The sequence below is a fragment of the Anser brachyrhynchus genome (genome assembly GCF_964034855.1).
Source record: "Anser brachyrhynchus genome assembly, chromosome: 4".
NCBI classification, from domain to species: Eukaryota; Metazoa; Chordata; class Aves; order Anseriformes; family Anatidae; genus Anser; species Anser brachyrhynchus.
In genome coordinates, this window is record NC_137698.1 from 52,256,668 (window position 1) to 52,276,644 (window position 19,977).

General features: G+C 37.6%; 1 protein-coding gene across 4 annotated transcripts in view; it reads left to right on the forward strand.

Annotated features, from left to right (window-relative positions):
* The window catches only part of CORIN (corin, serine peptidase), a 134,739-nt gene that overhangs the window by 32,212 nt on the left and 82,550 nt on the right, over window positions 1–19,977 (forward strand). For all 4 annotated transcript variants that reach the window (XR_013950425.1, XM_080590027.1, XM_080590026.1 and 1 more), the window contains exon 4: window positions 8,123–8,333. Coding sequence is in view for 3 of the 4 variants with exons in the window: in XM_080590027.1 (XP_080446153.1) it covers window positions 8,123–8,333 (211 nt within the window). In the remaining variant the exon portion in view is untranslated. The remainder of the gene's footprint in view (window positions 1–8,122; window positions 8,334–19,977) is intronic.

Here is a 19,977-nt window from a genome sequence, read left to right on the forward strand (position 1 = left end):
AACTTGCGTGCTCTCAGCTGTTTCTGCCTAAAGGATTAAAGAAGCAAGTATGTGCCTCAGCACAAGAAAGGCAGTGTCTGAAAGCATCCAGGTGAAAAAAGTGGTGCTCCAAAAATGAGGTGGCTTGTTGAAGAGTCCAGTCACTCATTCCTCTCAAATTGTGTAAGTCAGTAGCTGAGCTAAGTTATGCGCAGAGCGATTGTTTTCAGCTAGCCTTGGAGTTTGACTTCCATTTCGGATCTGCTGTTCAAAAGCCTGTTTCCCTCTTCCCAACACGTTTCTTCCTAGGCTCAACTTTACTCCCTCTCGTGTGAGCCCTCTTTGTCCTCACAAAGGGGTGGTGAACGGATGCTACTGTCAGTCCTGACCAGCACCTTCCTCCTCACGCCTCTACCCAGCCCCAGCGTGGGGTCCCTCCCATGGGGGTCTGGCCATCCAGAACAGCTCCTGTGTGGGTTCTCTCTGGGCTGCAGTCCCTTAGGGGAAGCCTGCTCCAGTGCAGCTCCTCCGTGGGCTGCAATTCCTTCAGGGCTCATCTGTCTGCTTTGGCACGGAGTCACCCATGGGCTGCAGTGTGGGCATCTGCTCCACTGTGCACTGCAGGGAAATTCCAGCTTCACTGTTGTCTCTGCCAAGGGCTGCAGGGGAATCTCTGCTCCACTGCCTGGAGCACCTCCTCTCACTCATTCTTCTCTGACCTCGGTGTTTGCAGAATTATTTCTCACTTTTTTTTTTTTTTTTAATTGCTCTCATGCGCAGCTTTTTGCCCTCTCTTAAACACATTTTCCCAGAAGTGCCACAACCTTGGCTGCTGGGCCCAGCCATGCCCTGTGGTGGGGCTGTTGGAGATGGCTGGATCTGACTGTGTCTGGTGTGGGGAGCTCTGGCAACTCCTCACAGAAGCCCCTGGCAGCCCCCCATTGCCAACACCTTGCCACCTATGCCTAATGTTGAGAAAGCTGGGGAAAACAGGCATATTCATCCTTGCCAACAGTGCTGTTTCTAGTAGTAAAAATGCTGGTGTTATTCCCTCCAGAACATGTGTATCCTTTTTGTTTTCTTCACTAGTGTTATATATGGACATGTGCTGTTCTGTTAGGATCAGTTGGCGTTTTCCATTATGTACAACATGTGCTGGAGGAGAACAAATACGCAACTTTTCTATGAGTGTGGAAAAAATGTGAGGAAGGGTCTGAGAATGTGTTCAGACTGCAACAGAAACCTGATGTACACCCTCAGCAGCCAAGCTCTCCCTCCTGTCAGGAAATGGAGACTGCTGTGAGTTGTGGAAATCATGTTTTCAAACCAATGTTAATGTGAAAAAAATGGGAAAAAAATGCAGTGACTACGCTTCTGTTATGAAATTGTTGATTTAAACTGTTGATATTTGTACTAAGGAGAAAACAATGTGTAGATTTCCCTGCTGGGCTGATTCCAAAGGACAGATTATAGTTCCTGGCATCTGCTGAAATGGGCCAGAAGAAAGTCACTTGTTGGGGCACTTTTCCTGAGTTATGGGAAAAACATCTGAAATACAATATCAGATGTTCAGTCCCAAGTGGAGTGTACAAGAGAAATTCATAACTGGAAGGAGGCTAAGAAAATCTGTCTTCTGTTTTAATTGAAATGAAAAATGTACCAAGATGTCATAGTGAATTAAAAGAGGTATTAACGTTTTTGCAGACAGTAATGAATTTTGGAAAGAAGTTCTGCTGAAAAGTCCAGATTCTAGGTGGGATGCTGTGCTCCTTTCACCTGCAGCAAAAGTCCATGACAGTCTGCATATGCAATAGCAACAGGACAGAGGAGGGAAAAAAAGCATTATGTAGCTTCATATATCGAATATGAGATTGTGAAATCAAGCAGAATCACAAGACTCTTTTAATGTCGGAAGAACATGGCAGTTTGGGACAGAAAAAAAAAAAGATTTGGTGAGCGTCATTCCAATATCAAGAAGTCTACAAATTGCTGTTATAGGCAAGTTAGACAGGTTTCTAAGTTAGAATGGATGAGGTTGGTTTGGTTTTGCTCTTTTTAATGGGATTCTTTGAGATTTTCAGGACACTTAAAGATGAGATTTCATTCTATGTTAGTAGAGCTTTTGGTATGAAAGAGCTAGGTGAGTGTTGCCATTTTTTCCTGGTTTCAGCAGAGGTGAATTCACTCCCTGAGGCAATGAATTTGTGGACTGCAACTGTGGAACTTGGTACTTAAGTATACTAAACTAAGTTCTTTAGCAAAGCAGCTGATGATTTCTGCTGCATTGAACACTCTCTCATTTTCCATAAGCTTCTTAAAGATGTTCTGTGAAAGTTGCTCTGATTAAAAAGATTATTTTCTAAGGGAAGTATCAGCAAGCTTGACCTGGGACACAAGAATCAGGCTGCTTACTTTCATCTTCAAGCACTCTCATGTACCTTGTTACGGTTTGTGTACCTGAGACAGGTTTGTTTTGCAGATCTGCTATGGCAATCCTAGTTAAAGAAACGCCATAGCCAAGATCTGGGCCAGTTCAAAGTAGCTTTAACTGAAGGCATTATTTGTAATTGTGCTGCATTTACAATTGCTGATGCCAGGAGGAGAGATTCCAGTTTTCCTTTGTACTGCAAGTTAGAAAATAGATGCATGCAGAATGCTGAGTTGCACAAAATTTATACATCCATTTTTAAAGTTAAAATGTTCTTTAATTCTTATCAGTCAGCAATTGACTCTTATGGTGCAATTCAAATTTTCCTAGCCCTTTCAAGCTGCTTTGTGGTGCTGGGCAATGATGGCACATTCTGCAAATGCACTCCTTCAGAGGCTGTGAGCAGGCTCTGTTACCCAATGGTAACTAACCCCTTCTCTGGTCCTAGACAAAATGTTTTTGCTGCCAAAAAGCTATTCGACTCAATGATCTAATGTGAATGAGCTAGTTATTTTTCTCCATTGCGTGTCAGAAAAAAAAAAAAAAAGTGGAGGAAGTCTAGGGAGAGGAACAATTTTGTATTCTAGTTTTGCTAAAACCCAGAGCAGGTTCACTGCATGGCCTCAAAAAAAATGAGTGAGGAACTACAACCTGACTGCTACAGGGAAGGCTGAGTGCTCTAAAAGGAAAACAATCAATCAGGCATAAGCCGCAGTTCCAGTGGCATTTCTTTGAGGCTGCCATAAACATTGCTTTTTGGGAAAGAATGCAGGTGGTTATTTTCAGGCAGCTCAGTTCTCCTGTCCAGTTCTCGAACAATCCAAAGAGGGGAGAGGGAAAGAGAAAATACGTTGTTTAAATTAGTTTAAACAGTCCTGAATGTGAAACCATGGACTTGTATTGCGGTTGTTGTAGAAGGAAGCCCTTTTGTTACCAGTTCAGTCCATTTGGCAATAGCTGGTGATAAGCAGAAAACTCTTAATTTAGATGAATGTCAGAAATGACCCATGTAATTAGGAACCACGCTGCTCTGATCAACAGCTTGTTCACATGTTGTTATTTCCATTCACTGCTCTTTTTTTTTTCCTGCCTAGGTAATGCCAAAAGTGGTTCATGTACCTTGTATTCCCCGTAATTAACGAATCTTTACTGGAGAAAGTAAGCAAATAGGTGGAGGCTTTCTGACACCTCTTTGGCATTTCTCTTCTTTTCTGGTCAATTACCTGCTTGGTTGGGAACATGTTTCATGTTAGTATGTTTTACCATCAGTCAGATCCAGTCATGTATGTGATTAGTATTCTGGCACTGAAGAGAAGTATTGTTTATAGAATGCACTTAGCCTGTACATATGGAGCAGAATTTAGCAATTTGGCAGGATAGTTAATGCATTTTGAGGTTTACTAAATTCTTTTCTTATTTCTGTGGCCGTTTGTCAGCGCAAGATTTTTAATTATTCAAATTTTCAAGTTTATTTAGAAAAGGAATACTGCTATTCATACTAAAATACGTATTTTTTCATTATCTGTTTAACCTTTTTATTTAAGTACCTACTCCTCATTAAATAAGCTGTCCTTTTGTTTGTATTTTAAATGGCCTTTCATCTACTTTTAATGACCTTTAATGTAAAATATTCCTTGCTTTGTAGAGTGTTGTGTCTACACCAGTGTTTGCCAACATACTGAGCAATTCTGGCACTCAGCAGGCTTGCCTGTCTGAAAGATGTCTTCTACCTATCATAAGCTATCAGGCTTGATGCAATAGTTAATGGAGGGACTTGTTTGATGCAAATGATCAGAATAGAGAATCACTGAGTTCTCTTTTGGTCTCTGTTTAGGGGAAATAACCTTGCTGTAAAATATTGAGTTACTCAAAGCGTGACCAACTTAGGCAGCTGTGCAGTACGTGAGGGAAAACTAGCAAATTCGGCAAGGTCCCCTATAAAGCTGTAAGGCAGCGGCTGCTGGCTGTTGGATTAGAGGTCTGTGGCTGCCTTGGCAAGGGCTGAGGCATCTGTTCTCTGCAGCTCTGTGCAGTGTAAGTGAGCCAGTGGGGTGCTGCTCCTGAGCTAATTAGTCGTACACAGAACTAAATGTCTGAGAAGGCTTCCCTGAATTTGCCCGAGAAGGTTCTTGAGAGTGTAGCACGTGTTGTTCCTACTACAGTGAGAATCTGGGATGCATATGATGACACTGTGATAAAACAATTGCTGTTGCCCTGAAATTACACTTTTTGACTCAGAGTTGTGGAGGGTATGGACTTTATGTAGTTACAGTTGCACTACAATTTATACACTGGGTGAAAGATGTAAGAAGTAGAAGAGGTAGACTGAGCACCATTGTCTAAAAGACCAGGTTTTAAGCCAGGCACCTGCTTTCCAGGAGAGCATCCTAGGATACAGGCATGCCTGGGCGAATACTGAAGTGATGTTTGGCAGGAATGATAGATTCATGGAACTGAAGATGGAACACGAATGATTGTGTTACAAGGGCAGGTCCTGGGTTTAGTCCCTTCTTCCATCTCTCTTATTTTTAAAAGGTCTTCTATAATTACTATAAAGTTTCATTTTCTTGAATGTTGAATTCAGTGCTGTGTTATCCAGCCATAGAGCACTCGTAAAAGGTCAGACAGCTCAAAGGAACTTTAGCTTTTCTCTGTCAGGTTTGTGTGAATTTTAAAAGATCCACAGTAGCCCATGTACATGATCTCAGCCAAAGTGTCAGCTTCGTGGCACACACCATGGCAGGGACTATTTTGCCATTGTACCTCAGGAGATAGGTTGTGATTTTGTGAATCATTCTGTTGAAATTCCACTTGTGTAAGCACTATGTGCTCCCCTTACCCCTAGTTTAGGATAATTTAATTTATTTAAATAACTTTAGTGTGAATTTTTTGTGGGTGAAGAAGACTCAGAATTTTGCATCAGTATGTTTTCGTATTGCCACAGCAGTTACTGAAAATGTAGTCCCAGCCTCAGCAAAAGAATGTAGGCAAGAGATGACTCTGAGGATGTTAGCAGTTTAGAGAATGTTTGCTGTAAGCGCTTCAATATTTTTAATCTTTAAATCAGAACATTTTTGTTTTCATGTTAAGTTTTTCCAAGCAATAAAAATGTTATCAGAAAAATAATCTTTACAATACTAGTAAATGGCGATGAGTTTGTTAAAGTTCTAAATAGAATGCAAAAAAATGGAGAGAGGTTTTAAGTTTTTATAGCAGAGCAAGATATGTTGCAAAAGTCACAAAGTGAGTCGTCCCTGAAGCAATGATGGATCTCTAGTGTCTTTTTAAAAGAAGCTGTTTGTGATTCTGAAGTGAATTCCCTTCCCTTCCCTCCACTTTTTTTTTTTTCCGTCTTTTTTACTCTAGATCTGTGAAAGCTATTTATGTATCTCCAGATTTTGATCTGACAGCCTAACATGCAGCTTTGATGATTATCCTGGTGGTATTTTTGCAAAATACCTGTACAACTTCAGAGCTGGAGTAGCACTGAAAATCATTGTCATGTGGTACCAACTCATACAGTCACATTTGAAAACTGCACTCTGCAGTTTTGAAAGTTCTCTTAATTTGGAAACTCATCACTTTTTTCTTGATCTTCCAGCTTTTACTGTTAATTGTCAATGGAGAATCTGGCTCTAAGTTTAAAAGAGGTACTTTAAAGGAGGCTATAGTGAGGTGAGGGTTGGTCTCTTCTCCCAAGCACCAAGTGATAAGATGAGGGGAAATGGCCTTAAGTTGCATCAGGGTAGGTTTAGGTTGAATATTAGGAAAAAAATCTTCACTGAAAGGGTTGTGAAGTATTGGAACAGGCTGCCCAGGGAAATAGCTGAGTCACCATTGCTGGAGGTTTTCAAAAGACATCTAGATATAGAGCTTAGTGACATGGTTTAATGGTGGGCTTGGCAGTGATAAGTTAAAAGTTGAACTGGATGATCTTAGAGGTCTTTTCCAACATTAACAGTTCTGTGATTCTATGAGTTATATAGAAAAAATGTGATTCCTGGATGAACAGATCAATTACTTGCTGGACTGTGGGAGTGAGAAGAGACTGTTGTAGAAAGTGGGTGTACACTGGTGCTAAGGGATGATGTTGGCAGTATTGAGGGTGGGAAAATCTTAAAATGGGAATTTGTGGACATAATTTTAGTTAGATAAGAATAAGGGGAGAGACATGCTGTTATTGCAGTGGAGCAAAATTCAATTCCTCAGTTTTTGTTGAGACTTCCAGAGCGGGAGAAGACATAGGAAGAAACTTCATGAGTATATTCATCAGAAAAATAGCAATTGTTTTTTGCCAAGTCTTGATAAAATTTGAAACCTAACTTTTTTGTTCATCAAAAACATTGCAATTTGAAGAAGCTCTAAATACTTTTTTCTTCACTGTGCTTTGCTTCCCCTACTGTTGTGTGAGGATGTACTAGAGATTAGTCTGTAGATAGCAGAATTTGCCACAAGTTCATTTGGACAGTGAAGACTTTGTCTAGACTGTAAGATGAGGAAGAGGCAGACTTGCAGAGCTGTTAGAGCTTCATCCTGTGTGCTTTACATCCCCAAGTTTTATCAACACCGGAAGTGAGGTGCAGATGTCCCAGACAATGCTTAGAAGAAGTCAGTCCCAATTTGTCTGATGATGGAAAGATTCTACCCTGGTTGGTGCCTGTGCCCAGTTTGCTCAAATAAAGAGAACAGGAGTACTAAAGCTTGATGCTCTCAAGAGTTTTCCTCCTTCAGAAAACTAGAGTTGGGATGGTCATTTAGCATGAACATGATGTTTTTCAATGGGATTAGTGGCAGAGTCTGGTCTTGAGAATGGGTTGAGGTGCCTGCTTATTGTACGGGGTGAATACTCTCAGAGTTTGAAAAAAATTATGCCAGAGTCTGACCAGATGGCCTAGAAAGGCCTTCATCAAATCAGGGAGCTGTCATAAATATTAGGTTTGTTAGTTTGTTTTTGATGAAAATTCTGAAACTGATGTAGGTTTGTGAAACTCACTCAAAAGAACTTCATGTAGTAAGTTAACCTGCTGATCATGCATAGCTGAGGTGGCCTACTGCATATGACAGGGCACAAGCAGAGAAAGGTTGCTATAGTAGATCGAGAATGGGACAATGACAGTTTAGGACAGCGTAGGTGTTCAACCAGTAAAACGAGATAATTCTACACTAGTAAGGTAAAGAAGAAAGACTGAGAAGGGAAAAGCATCACGATGGGAAAACAGGTAAGCAAGTTGATGATTTTGGCAGGAAAGCTGCAAAGTAGTGTGGTACCAGAAGAGCAAAAAGAGAAACTTAGTGGAAACATCAAAAATAGCAGCTTTAAAACCCAACTGGACTTAATTTTTTGTAAAACTTCCATAATTAGTTTCATCCAAATTTGGCCGTGTTCAGGCTATTCTTATGGTGTGTTTATCCAACCAATATCAGAAAGAAATGTTTTTGTATTATTTCTGGTACAGTTTTGTAAAGGGTTAGAGAATTACAAAAATATCTGAGATTAGTTGCTTTTCCGAGCTAACCTACCAAGCTTCTTCAGATTCCTTTTGTTCTTAGATAATTATTTTTGGACAGTGTTATGATAGCATTATGGAATGCCATCTTATCCATGAGGTACAGGCATTGCTTATATATGTACTGACTACTCAATTCAATATATACTTTGAAGCAACTGTTAAATGGTGATACTTCTGTTCTAAATATATTGTTTTGATTTCACAGGTGCCTGCATAAATATCACCAACATCCAGTGCCAAATGCTGCCATATAACTACACCACTCTAACTTCAGTTCTTTCCATTGTCAAAAGTATTGAAATGGAAAAGTTCCTGAAGTTCTTCAGTTATCTCAGTCGTCTCAGCTGCTATCAACACATCATGCTGTTTGGCTGTAGTCTTGCTCTTCCTGAATGCATCAGTGACGGTGATGACAGGTATTTGGAAACAAAAATCAGTCAGTGACTAGAGCCAATTGTGGTAAAATACTCTCTGTCTAATCAGACAAGGGCAGATCCCAACTAAGCCTATGTCCTTCTAATTACAAAACTGCTGTCTCTCAAAGCTATTCACAACATTTCTGCCAGGATAAGCCAATGGCAGTAAAGTTCTTTTAGAAAAAGTATTGCCAGTGTACAGAATGAAATTGTGATACTGGGATAGTCAGGTTTGTTTTCTCAGTAAGGGGACCAGAATTCTTGTACCTTATCTCTCCAATCTGAATGGTCCAAAATGGAATGCTTTATAAAAATTTAAATGCATTGGATATTTAAAACATTGACATCAAGTGTGGTGGATCTCAGTTAAATTAAAATTCAACAAGCGGGTAAAGCAGATTTTTAAGGCAACAGTCAGTCATTTCAATTCGTTTTGATCTTTTCCCTAAGAAAAGTTTATCTTTTAAATCCATGTTATGGTATGAGATTAGCAGGATGTATTCAGAGACATGTTTTTTAAACTTCCCAGTTTGATTTCTGCATTTACATAATTACATAGCATTACTATCATGTGCATGCACTTTTTTCATTGAGTTTGATTTGAAATAACATCAATGAGTTTAACAGTGCTAAAATCAACATATAGTGCAAACAGATTATTATTATTATTATTATTATTATTATTATTATTATTATTTAAACAATCTTTCTGTTGTTTCTGAAGGGGGTAAGAGTGAGAGGAAAGTTCTTTCTCCTCATTTTATTACCTGTAAAATTCAGTGGAAGAGAATATGGCACTTGAGCAAGTGATTCAGTTAGCATAACAAGAACCAAGAAGCTGAACGCTGTGCAGTTTAGAAGGGATAGGGTATTTATGAAAAAGCAGTTTTATGAGAAGAGGTAAGGTGATTTGTAATGTAGTTGCTACTGATAGGTACAGTCCCAGTCCAGGCAACATACGCCTGCCATTTCCATCACAATGGAATGATTCCTGGATCAGTCAGTTAAGCTCCCTAAACTGACAGAAGATTAACCCAGGAAAAAAAAAAGGTGAATAGGTGATTATATGGATAGGATTGGGTGAAGGTAAGGCACCATGGGAAAGAGTGCAATCAGAATGACCAGTAGACTGGCTGAGCTGTTTAATCCAAATACACCCATGTGCCCATGTATATCAGACTACTGACAAATATTTTCCATTAACCCTCTGTAACTCATTGCAGGATTAATTATAGTTCCTACCCCAGTAATCCAATAATACAATTGTTTCAGTTAACATACAGCCTAAGCTAACTGCTATTGTAGGAGATCATAAAGCCAAATCAGAAAAATGGCTTCAGGTACTAAATTGATACATGTACAGGTTAAACAACAGAAATAGCCATTTCTCTGTCACATATTCAGCCCTGTTTGGAATTTGACTTTCGCAAGCGTTTTGAAAGTGAAGGGTGTGTGTCAAGGGTACAAAGCTTATAACTCAATCAAATAAATGGAGTAGGGAAAGGCTAAAAGTTTTAGCTTTCCTTTTCCATTTCTCTGCTGAAGATACCTTTATTGTAGGGCTTACATTATGACAACTGCTTTGCTAATTTAAAAAGAAAAAAAAGTTAACAGTGAAGTTTGGAACATTCAGAGTTTTACTCCGGTTTTGGGTAGCAATCAAAATATTTTGAAATTCAAGAGTCAGGGTTTTTCTTTTTATGTGTGTGTTTGTGTATGTGTTTTCTACAATAGCAACTTTCTCCCATTTGTTTTTAATGTCAAAGCTGGGACTGGATTTCCACCCCCCCATACTCTGGAGGTCACAATGTCTCCTTTGATTCTTATTTTAAAACCTTTTTGTCTGGAAACTTCTGGATGCTTCAGGCTGATAGGAAAGAAAATCCAATGTGAGAGTGAAAATGATGCAGGATTACATTAAAATCTGACTTCACTTTAAGTAATCATAACTGTCTGGAGTGTGTCATAAGTGACACTGAAAATGTAGGCTGAGTGGCAATCACAGGAAGATCTTTAAGGGTGGATTTACAGAGTGCTAGTTTGTAGAATCTAGTTTACTAAACCTGAGCTGCTGTAGTTTACCTTCTGCATTTTTTTTTCCTTTAGACATTGACTGGCTGGTTTTAGTGATTACTGTTTTTCTTGTAGAACCTAACTATTCCAGGCAAATAAGTGTCTTTCAAAGCCAAGAATAATGATTTAAAGAAGTGTTGTCATATCTTTATTTGGGATGTGACTTCCTATATTTCTGCCCACTGATCTTAGTTTTTAAAACACGACTGAATTTAAGTACAATTGTTTTTTATTCAGTTTTGAATTATCTGTTTATACAGAAACCTGAGGGCTGTAGTTCCTGTCTTATGATTTGTTTCTGTGTTCGCTTTTTATAAATATTTAAATGTTTTGTGGAGCCATCCTAATGTCAATACTCAGTGAACAATGAACCTGTAGCAAGAGATTTTGCCTTTACAAAGTATTTATGGAATCAGAATATGTTTTATTTTATTTCAATTGATTTCATTTCAATTTGTTTCCTATTTGTATTTGGGAAGCTGTACAGACTTTATTATCTCAGAATAAACAGGGAATATTTGAAGTAAATAAGTCGTGTCAGAAACTTTGAAGTTCATTAGGATTTATTACTGTATGATCCAAAAGATGAGATGACAAAATAAGTGCATTACATTTTCAGAACGTGAATTCAGTCTAGGCAACTTTAAGTGAAACAGATATAGTAACTGCATAAAGATGTTAGTTAACACCTTCTCCTAGTCCCTAGTGATAATTCACCTTGAAGAGACGAGTCAAAAGTAGATGAAATTGGGGAATTCTGTCAGCAACTCTGGGGTGACTCTGGAGAAGGGCCTTTGTTGGTATGAAAGGCTCTTGGAATAATGAGGGACAATCACTTTGTATGTGTTGAGCACAAATACAAAAAGAGGAGACAGGCCTGTTGAACAGGGGCATTTGGCAAGTATTAGAAAATATTCAAGGAATCTGGAGAAGCAGAAGAGCCACAGTGGAAAGACCCCAAGGATAGTGAATAGGGATAGGTCCCTGTGCTGTAGGCCTTTTTTGGATATATGGTTGCTTTTAACATAGTATCACAAAACATACACTAATAGGCAGAAGAGTTGTTACTGACGTTGTCTGTAATTCCTCCAGTGAATTCCTGCTGTCTCATTCTCACTGGCAGCACGTCCCTGATAACATTATCTATTGATACTTCCTTGTTTCTTAGTGCAATTGCTTCAAATTTATGTAGAGCATAAGTGACAAATGCTGCCTACACAGTAGAAAATAAATGAAACTTCTGTGATGCTCAGATGTTTATTCTTAGGTATTGTTGAGAGAATCTGTTGGCAGCTTCAGCCATGGGAGCAATAATTACAACAATGTGTTACAAGAAGCAACAAGAAGGGAAGTTCCAAACACTGATCTTTGGCATCCAATGTGCTGTCATTACACAGCTTTGCTCTATGTTTTAATTTATGTCTGTTCCACATTTATCTTTCATGTGTTTGTAAACATTGTTTTCATTAACACTTGAAGGAGATTAAGTTTCTGGGCAGGGAGCAGCTTCAGTGTTTGTGTAACACCCAGTGTAGTTAGGTACTGGAATTTCTGAATAGTGCCACTATACTGTTGCTCTTAAAAATCATTCTTCTGTATCTTACTATAATAAAAATGAGGTGTGGCAGTCAAAAAATTATATAAAAACTTATATTTCATTCTAGCAACTGGATGTAATTGTTAGCCCTACTGTTCTAAGAAAACGTATACTAGTACCTTTAAAATGCTACTTTCCAGGTTGAAGTTTGAAAGTCCAACTAAAATCTGTGTGTGAAAATACATGGGAAGTTGAAGTGAATTAAGACAAAGCATTTATTTGCTCATAATCTGGATAGTAAAGAGCTCTTTATTTAAAGGGATTATGAAACTTCTCCTTGGGTGAATGGAGGAGATATTTCCAACATGACTTCAAAATCAGATGTACAAAACCTTTCTTAACACTGTCCAGCAGCATTTCTAAGAGAAGATGACTATAGTGAAAATTGACATCTTAAATTTGTTGCTGTGCTTACTTAATGACTTCAGTGTAGTAACTTTGTCCTGTTGGGTAGTCTGCAACCTATTGCCTCCAAACACTGGTACTTCATTTGTTGTAAGAAAAATCTTCTCAGATATGTTGGTTATCATTAAGGATTTAAGCTAATGAGTTTTAGTTTACCATTGGGAGACACTAGGAATGGGCAAAAGGTCAGTAACTGCAATGCAGTGCTTGTTTATTTCTTTATAGCAACTCATTTGCGTTGGATTCTGCAAGGTCTGCAGAATTTAGATATTGCATTCAAGAAGACAAAGAAAATCTGAAAAAAAAGTGCAATGTTTTCAGATTTTTGAAAGAAATTGTAAAGTCAAAATGCCTGTAAATTTAAAGTTTCAAAATTAATAGAGAAGTTCATAGTGGGTCAGCCTGTAAGTGCATAATGCAAACACTCCTTGAATGATACTTTCTAATAGTGCTTGCGTTATGTGAATACATATGCTTCATCAAAAAGGCTTGGTAAAATCAGCAAGCTATGTAAGATCCTGAAGACCTACATACACGGCTTATTTCAGACTTGGAGTGCTAGGAATAAATTTGAAGATTATGGATTCTTATAATACCTCTTCATTGTCATGCTGTCTTCTAAAGCAGAAACAAAAAAGTGGAGTAATTCCACTAATCTTCTGTGTAGAGGATTTTTCTGTGTTTTCCAGAAAGCAGAGGAAATACCTTCCATTGACAGATCCCTAGAGTGTTAAATCTGTGGAGGTCAAACTTAATTTAAGCTCTGCCAAGAAAATAGTATTTGAGCAAAGCAAATTAAACAGGGTAATAGGCTCTCAAGGGAAAATTCTCGTGCACCTTTCATTCCTGCATCTGTTTATACACTAGATGCTTTTTTTCATGTCAGACATCTTTGAAAACAAAGTTGTGAAATGGCTGGTCTTAAGTTAGGGGTGAAAGAGTCCATCTGAGATCATTGCTTGTTATCTTGATTAAAATCTGCAAAACTACTTCACTCGTGTAGTCCTGCATTATTTTTTTCTCTCAGCTTCATTATACAGCTTTCTACTTTAGAATGAAGAGAAAATGTTTCTCTCTGATTTTCTGACTCTCTCTTGAAAAGAAGTTTGTCATGTCAGTATCTGTATCTACAAATTTATTTGGTGTGCAGTAACCTCCATGGTACAATAAGAATAGTCAGCTAGAGTCATTGAAAGCCAAAGGGGGCTGCATGATATGTTAGGGTTGTGCAGAAATTACTAGTGAAAATTAGGTTAATAAGCAAAATATCCTTTGAAGAGGCAAGGATAGTGGGAAATAGCTCAGTGGAAATTTTTTTTTTCTTTTATTATTTTTTTTTTTGTGTGTGTGTGTTCATTGTCTTCATTGCTTTTCTGTAATTTGTAAAAAGGGACAAAGTAGAATGTTTCATTTTCAATATGGACATAAGCTAGGATGCAATATTAGGTCCAGAAAGCGAATCCAGAAATGCATGGTGTCTCTTATTAGAAGCTGACAACAGTTTAAAACAAATTCGGAATGAAGAAAATTTCTTTCAAGTCCTTTTAGAATATGGAAAAGAATCAAAATTCACAGAGCAAGGGATCTCTGTCATGCTTTGTGTAACACATGAATATGATCAGTGATGGGGCTATTTTCCTTCTCTTGCCTTTGTGAACTGCACTCTAAGCTTATTCATGGTCTTTGTTCCTCCTGCTTACAGTGAAATTGATTTTTATTTGATTTTCTTTTATTGCAGTGCACAATTAGAATTTTAAAAATAATTAGAAAAATAAAAATCATTTCTTAGAATTGATTGATGCTTTTAGAGTATTTAGTAGCAAATGTTAACATATGCATGTAGAACTTGTTCATGTAGCTAAAGAGAATTTTTATTTTAAGATTTTGAGTAGGAAACTATCAGCATACGTTTAAGTCAATACCTGTTTTTCAAAGTCCATAATGTGTTCAGTTTTGTATGAACTGTGTATGAATATGTTTACATTTTGATAGGTAATCCTACACTGGCACGTTTCAGTCTTATTTTATTCTACCTAATTTTAGTAAGAAAAACATAAATATGTCAAGTCAAAATAGCAGCTGTTAGGAGCTCTGGATAAGCAGTCTGATAGGTAACCTGTGACATAGCTGCTACACTAGCTTTTTGTAATGTATTTGTGCAGAGATGTGAAATTATAGTTGCAAAATTTTGCAATTCTACAGCTTGTAAGAAATATTTAAATTTCATTGCTTGTGATGATGCAGTTTCACAGTCACTTTTGAAGTAACTGTATTGAGAAACCCTCCTGGAAGGACATTTAGAATCCCCTGTCAGAATCCCTATCAAATTTGCACTGGTTTCACTGGAATTGCTGCAACCTGATTTAAAGAGTTCAGCTACAGCATTGGTGACGATAAAGTAACAGTGCTCTGAGGAAGAAGGTGGGATGATTTCCTCCTACTCCCCACAGTTTTGTCCTTTTACTTTCTTCTCCTGGCTCTATCACCATTTTTCATGCCATGACCCAAGCATGTCGGTGGAGGCTGTTTTCAGATGTTTATAAAGTAGCTACCAGACATTTCCTGAGTTTGCAGTCTGCCTCTTTACACACCATGGGGATGGCTTCATCCTTTTTATATGCTTTCTTTTTGATGGTGGCTATTTAGACCAAGCAGTTAACGTGACTCAAAGAGATTATTCCAGCTAGATTTTTGGCAATGGTTTTCTGTCGAGATCCATCTACTCTGTTCATCAGTCTTGAAACAGAAGACTATAAACTTCAACTTTCATATCATGCGTAAATCAGAGGTGGTTTTCAGTGGATGAAGTGCTTTCTAAGCAGAATGTTTGAAATCACGTTTTGTTTTAAATGTTGCCATATCTTGTTTTTAAGCCCTCAGGAACCTGATGGGCTGATTAAGTACAAGAAAACACACTGTTGTAAAATCTTTCTGTAAATAGATAACCAAGTTATAATCCAGCCCTCAGTTTTAAAATCTAGTTGTGGTTCAAGTAAGCATAATTGTGACCACACAACCTTGGAGATCCAGCTAATGAACATGTATTGTCAAATCCTGTTAAATAATGAAAACAAAAATTAGAAAGAAAGAGTGTTATAAAGTTGTGAATGCTTGCCCACACAGATAATGTGCTCTGCCACTGTTATTCAATTTTGTGTCCTTCATTGCTGATTTAAAGCATTCTACAAAGTAAATTAATGTAACTTGTACTGTTTAGCAGAAAATCTGAAGGACACACAGGGTGTGTTACCTGAGAAAGCTCAGACAAGTAGAACAACTGCATACTTTTTTTCCTTTTTCTTTTTCCTCTGCGTGGGCCCTTTGTAGCGGTCAATATGCCTTCTGATAGCTGTAATTTCACCAATAGTTATAGCAATAGTAATGGCATGGTCTAATTCTTTCACAAATACACTGAGGATAGAGCTGCTAATGGCAGATAGTCAACATGCCATGTATTAAGAGAAACATTTAATAATGTGTTGCCTGCACAATGTACGTAACCAGTTTCAGCTCCAGTCCATCCTCAAACTGATTATGCACTAATTCTAAGTGAAATAGAACTGACTTACAGCAAGAAGAAAGTGAAATGGCTGGCAGGTGTAATGCACAGGGGAGAGATTCAAAGTAGCAACACTGTCTGTTTAAGATATCTGTCAAATTGCACTAAACAGTGTCTGTGTACTTATGGAAATATTTATGTACAATAACAGATGTCAAATACAAAGTCGTGGTTGAAACCATGTTGCACTAACTGTGCTGAACATACCTGAATTATTTTTCTACATAAAAGGACAATGAAACAACTTTTAGTTCAAACAGAAAATTTAGTAAGTAATAAACAGATGTATATGAAAAAAGAAAATCTACAACATGCAGATTCAGAAAGTGACATTGCACAGGGAAATGAGTTACAACATGAATTACAAGAAAACACACCCTCAAGCCCCAACTCCAGCTCTGATTAAAGCTAATTGATCAAGAAAAAAAATGTTATTTTTACTGTCCCACAACCAGAACATGTTCTTCATGAGATACAAATGAGACATTGAGTTGAGAACCAGCTGGTTTACACATGACTTCAAAGAAAGGAATACTCACACATGTCTGAAAGATTGACATTGACCATATTCCCAAGAAACACATGAAGAAACTTTAAAATAAAGAAATAAAATGTCACAACTGTTATAATGTAGTTGAAATCAGTGTTGCATATATATAACTTGTATTACTCATAATTCTGTCCTTCATGAGTTATTTCATTAGTATTGTGTAATTGTTTCATATAAGGCAGACAAAAAAATATGCTAATGAGAAGACTACAATTGGCATCGTCCCTCAGAACTCAGACCTTGAAGTCAACATGTGGTACTCATCTTAGGACCCATTGTTACTTCGCCCAAGGCTGAGACAGTGTAGAGGTGAGAAACACAAAGTTCGTCCTTGCAAATGGTGCAAGGGAAAGTACAGGTAATGATGTGGGATTGGTCAAAATGCCTATATTTAAAGTTCATTGACATGTTTTCATAGAAGACCGTTACCCCAGATGTGTACAATTAAAAAAAAAAGTGCACCAGTTACAATTTTTTATGCCTAATATCTGTCATGGGCACAAACAGGAAGAAAAGGTGGTTTGCTTATTAAAGCATTTCTATAATCACCAGGAATTTCTAGTATCTTCAAGTATTTGAGTAGTGGAACTTGAAATTTGGCAGGGAGGTTGCTCTCATAAGTGGTAGGCTCTGTATCATGGCTCTTGCAGGCTAAGAAGATAAGGGAAGTAAAATTGAAAAATTATTTACTTTAGGGTAACCTCTGCAATTTATTGTTGTTATAAAGTTTATGGACATATGCATATAAACTAACCCCCAAATATGGACTTACAAGTCTGAAAAATTGTAGCTCACGTGTTCTGTGTTGACAAAAGAGTGATAGAGAACTCTGAAAGCTTTTCCATCAGGGCCATGGCTCAGCTAGTGTTGGAGGGCCCATGAAAGACTCTCCGTGGCATTGACCCTCCTGGTAGCTGGGGGTGGCACTGGTGCTGGGTTGCAGGCTCTTGCAAAAAAGGGTCTGAAATAGTCTCTCATCTCAAACTCTTTTACAGTAATGTGCCAGTAGATGGCAGATGCAGTGTAGGGGAAGGACAGATCAGGGACAAAATATAGGGAAAGCTGGTCAGAAATTAGAAGCTGGAGAGAATGTTTTCACCCATTCAGAGAACTGTCATTTCCCTGCCCATACACAGTGGCTGTACACAACTACTGATATGTATAGTTTGCAGAGGACAACTCAATGTACAGAAAGTGATTACTTAAGAAATTAATTTAAAAATTAAAAGCTAGAAAAGTAATCTAGAGATAGACAATGGCATCCTGCATTGACCAAAATGACATTGGTGGTTCAGTGGGTGTGAGGCTAACTTTTACCACAACAGGCACCACCAAATCTGTCTGCAGTGTTTCACTCTCTCCATGGATCTAATGTACTGACCATGAAAACTTTCCCAAATCACAAAATAATCTTCTGTCAAAGTGTGTTGGGAGGAATTAAGGATGGAACAGAGTTAAAAGTTTATCAAGCAGAGAAATATTTTTCAGAACAGTCTGCGCATGGGAATGTCCCTTTGAAAACATATTTCACAACACTGCCCAGGGGAGTTAAGGGAAGGAGGCAGAAGAGGAAATCAGGGGGACTGGTTATTTTATGAGTGCATATTTTACTGATTGATTGCCTCCAGCCTGGTTGGCCTAACGATTTTCTGTGTGTATTGTCTATTATAAGCTGTGGTGTCTGGTCTCTAAACTGGTTTGTTAACTAGGGATCACAGGTCTTCCTTACTTTCTCCTATGTATACAATATATTATTACGGATAAATAAATGGTGATCATTCAAATAATTGAAATTATTTACAATATATTATTACAGATAAATAAATGGTGATCATTCAAGTAATTGAAATTATGATTTACAACAAATCATAAAGTGGACATGGCCTTTTTAATATTTATTTGACAATTTATTATAGAAAAACAGACTTTGTTTTTACAAAACGAGATTTATTTCATTTAATAAAATGGAGTAACTGTAACACATGAGCTTTCAGTAAAACCTTGCATTTTCACAAACATTGTGGGAGAATTAAAACTGGTAGTTTCCTATGAGACTTTTGCATGTGGACTCAAAACCACAAAAATGTAGCTGAGGGAACATTTTATCTCTACCATAACCCCTCTAGTAGGTATGAGTACACCATTTGTGTAGAAGTTAATAAACAAAAAGGTTTTTGATTGAACAGTGTTTAAAGGATTCTCTGAGAATTCATATGCTTTTCAGCTCATGCTTAATCTCTTTTAATGCTCAGCTTATTAACAAATATTTTTTAAACTATCTGCAGTAAAAAAAAAAAAAAAAGTAATGAGAGTTCAGCTAAAGAGACATACTAAGTTTTTTGTATTTTTGCCTCTCCCATGAGAGGTAATTGTTCTTCTGCTGGAGCCTGCAGTGGTAAAGCACCATGCTACCTGCAGGCTGAACAGCACAGGCAAGTTAGTCACGGGATCATGCAGGTGGGATGGCCCCTCTGGAGCTCTTCTGCAACCTCTATTTAGATCAGGGCCAACTTTAAAGATAGATCAGATTGCTCAGGGCCATTTCCAGAGATTCCACAGCCTCTCTGGTGATCATGTTCTGGACCACATGTTAGATTTCAAGTTGCTATAATTTGGCAATGCTGCTGAAAGAATCAGTTTTACCCCATTTCTCTACTTATTTTTCTCTAACTCAGCATTGCCCTTTTTTTTGAGGTATGAACTTCTAAGTGTGGGGGAAATACCCATAGAGTTAAAAATATGTCGCACATCTGTTCTTTCATCAAACTGCACCTTCAGCAAGAGTCTATTCCATAAATATCCTAAAGAGCAGAACTGTGCCTTAATACATTGCCTCCTTCCATGCCTGCTGCTGGCACCAGATAAATTATGGTAAGAGAGCCATAGACCTGCCCGTTTATTTTTAACATAATTGGTCTCTGAGTAGCAGTAAATAAAGACTAATCAAGATGGAGATTTTTAATCATCTTTTCATCCTTCAGTAGATTAAGCAACATGTCCATACTAAACTTGATCATTATCCAGAAATATTTAATTTATAGAGCACACACGACTGAATATTGAAACTGGGCCAAATATTGCAGTAATTGCTGGGTAATCCTATAAATTCTATAAATTCTCCTTAGCTTCTTAAAATCAGTATGCAGTTGTCTTTTAGAAGCCTATTAATTGCTAAATTATTGCTGTTCTGTGTATATATCCAAACATTTACACTGTAAATGTTCAGATGGAGGATTACCTAAACTAAGCAAGTGAGGTGAAATTATATTTGTGTTTTTTCATATAAATGTAAATCATTTAATATGCAGATGAATCTACTGAACAGATTACTCATCTCTAACATTTTTAGAAACTTTTAAACTGCTGTTTATATGGGTAAATATAAATGTACAGTTATATTTTATTTTTTTAAACTATTACTTGTAAAATTTAAATTGTAATGAATAATTAGTACGTTGAA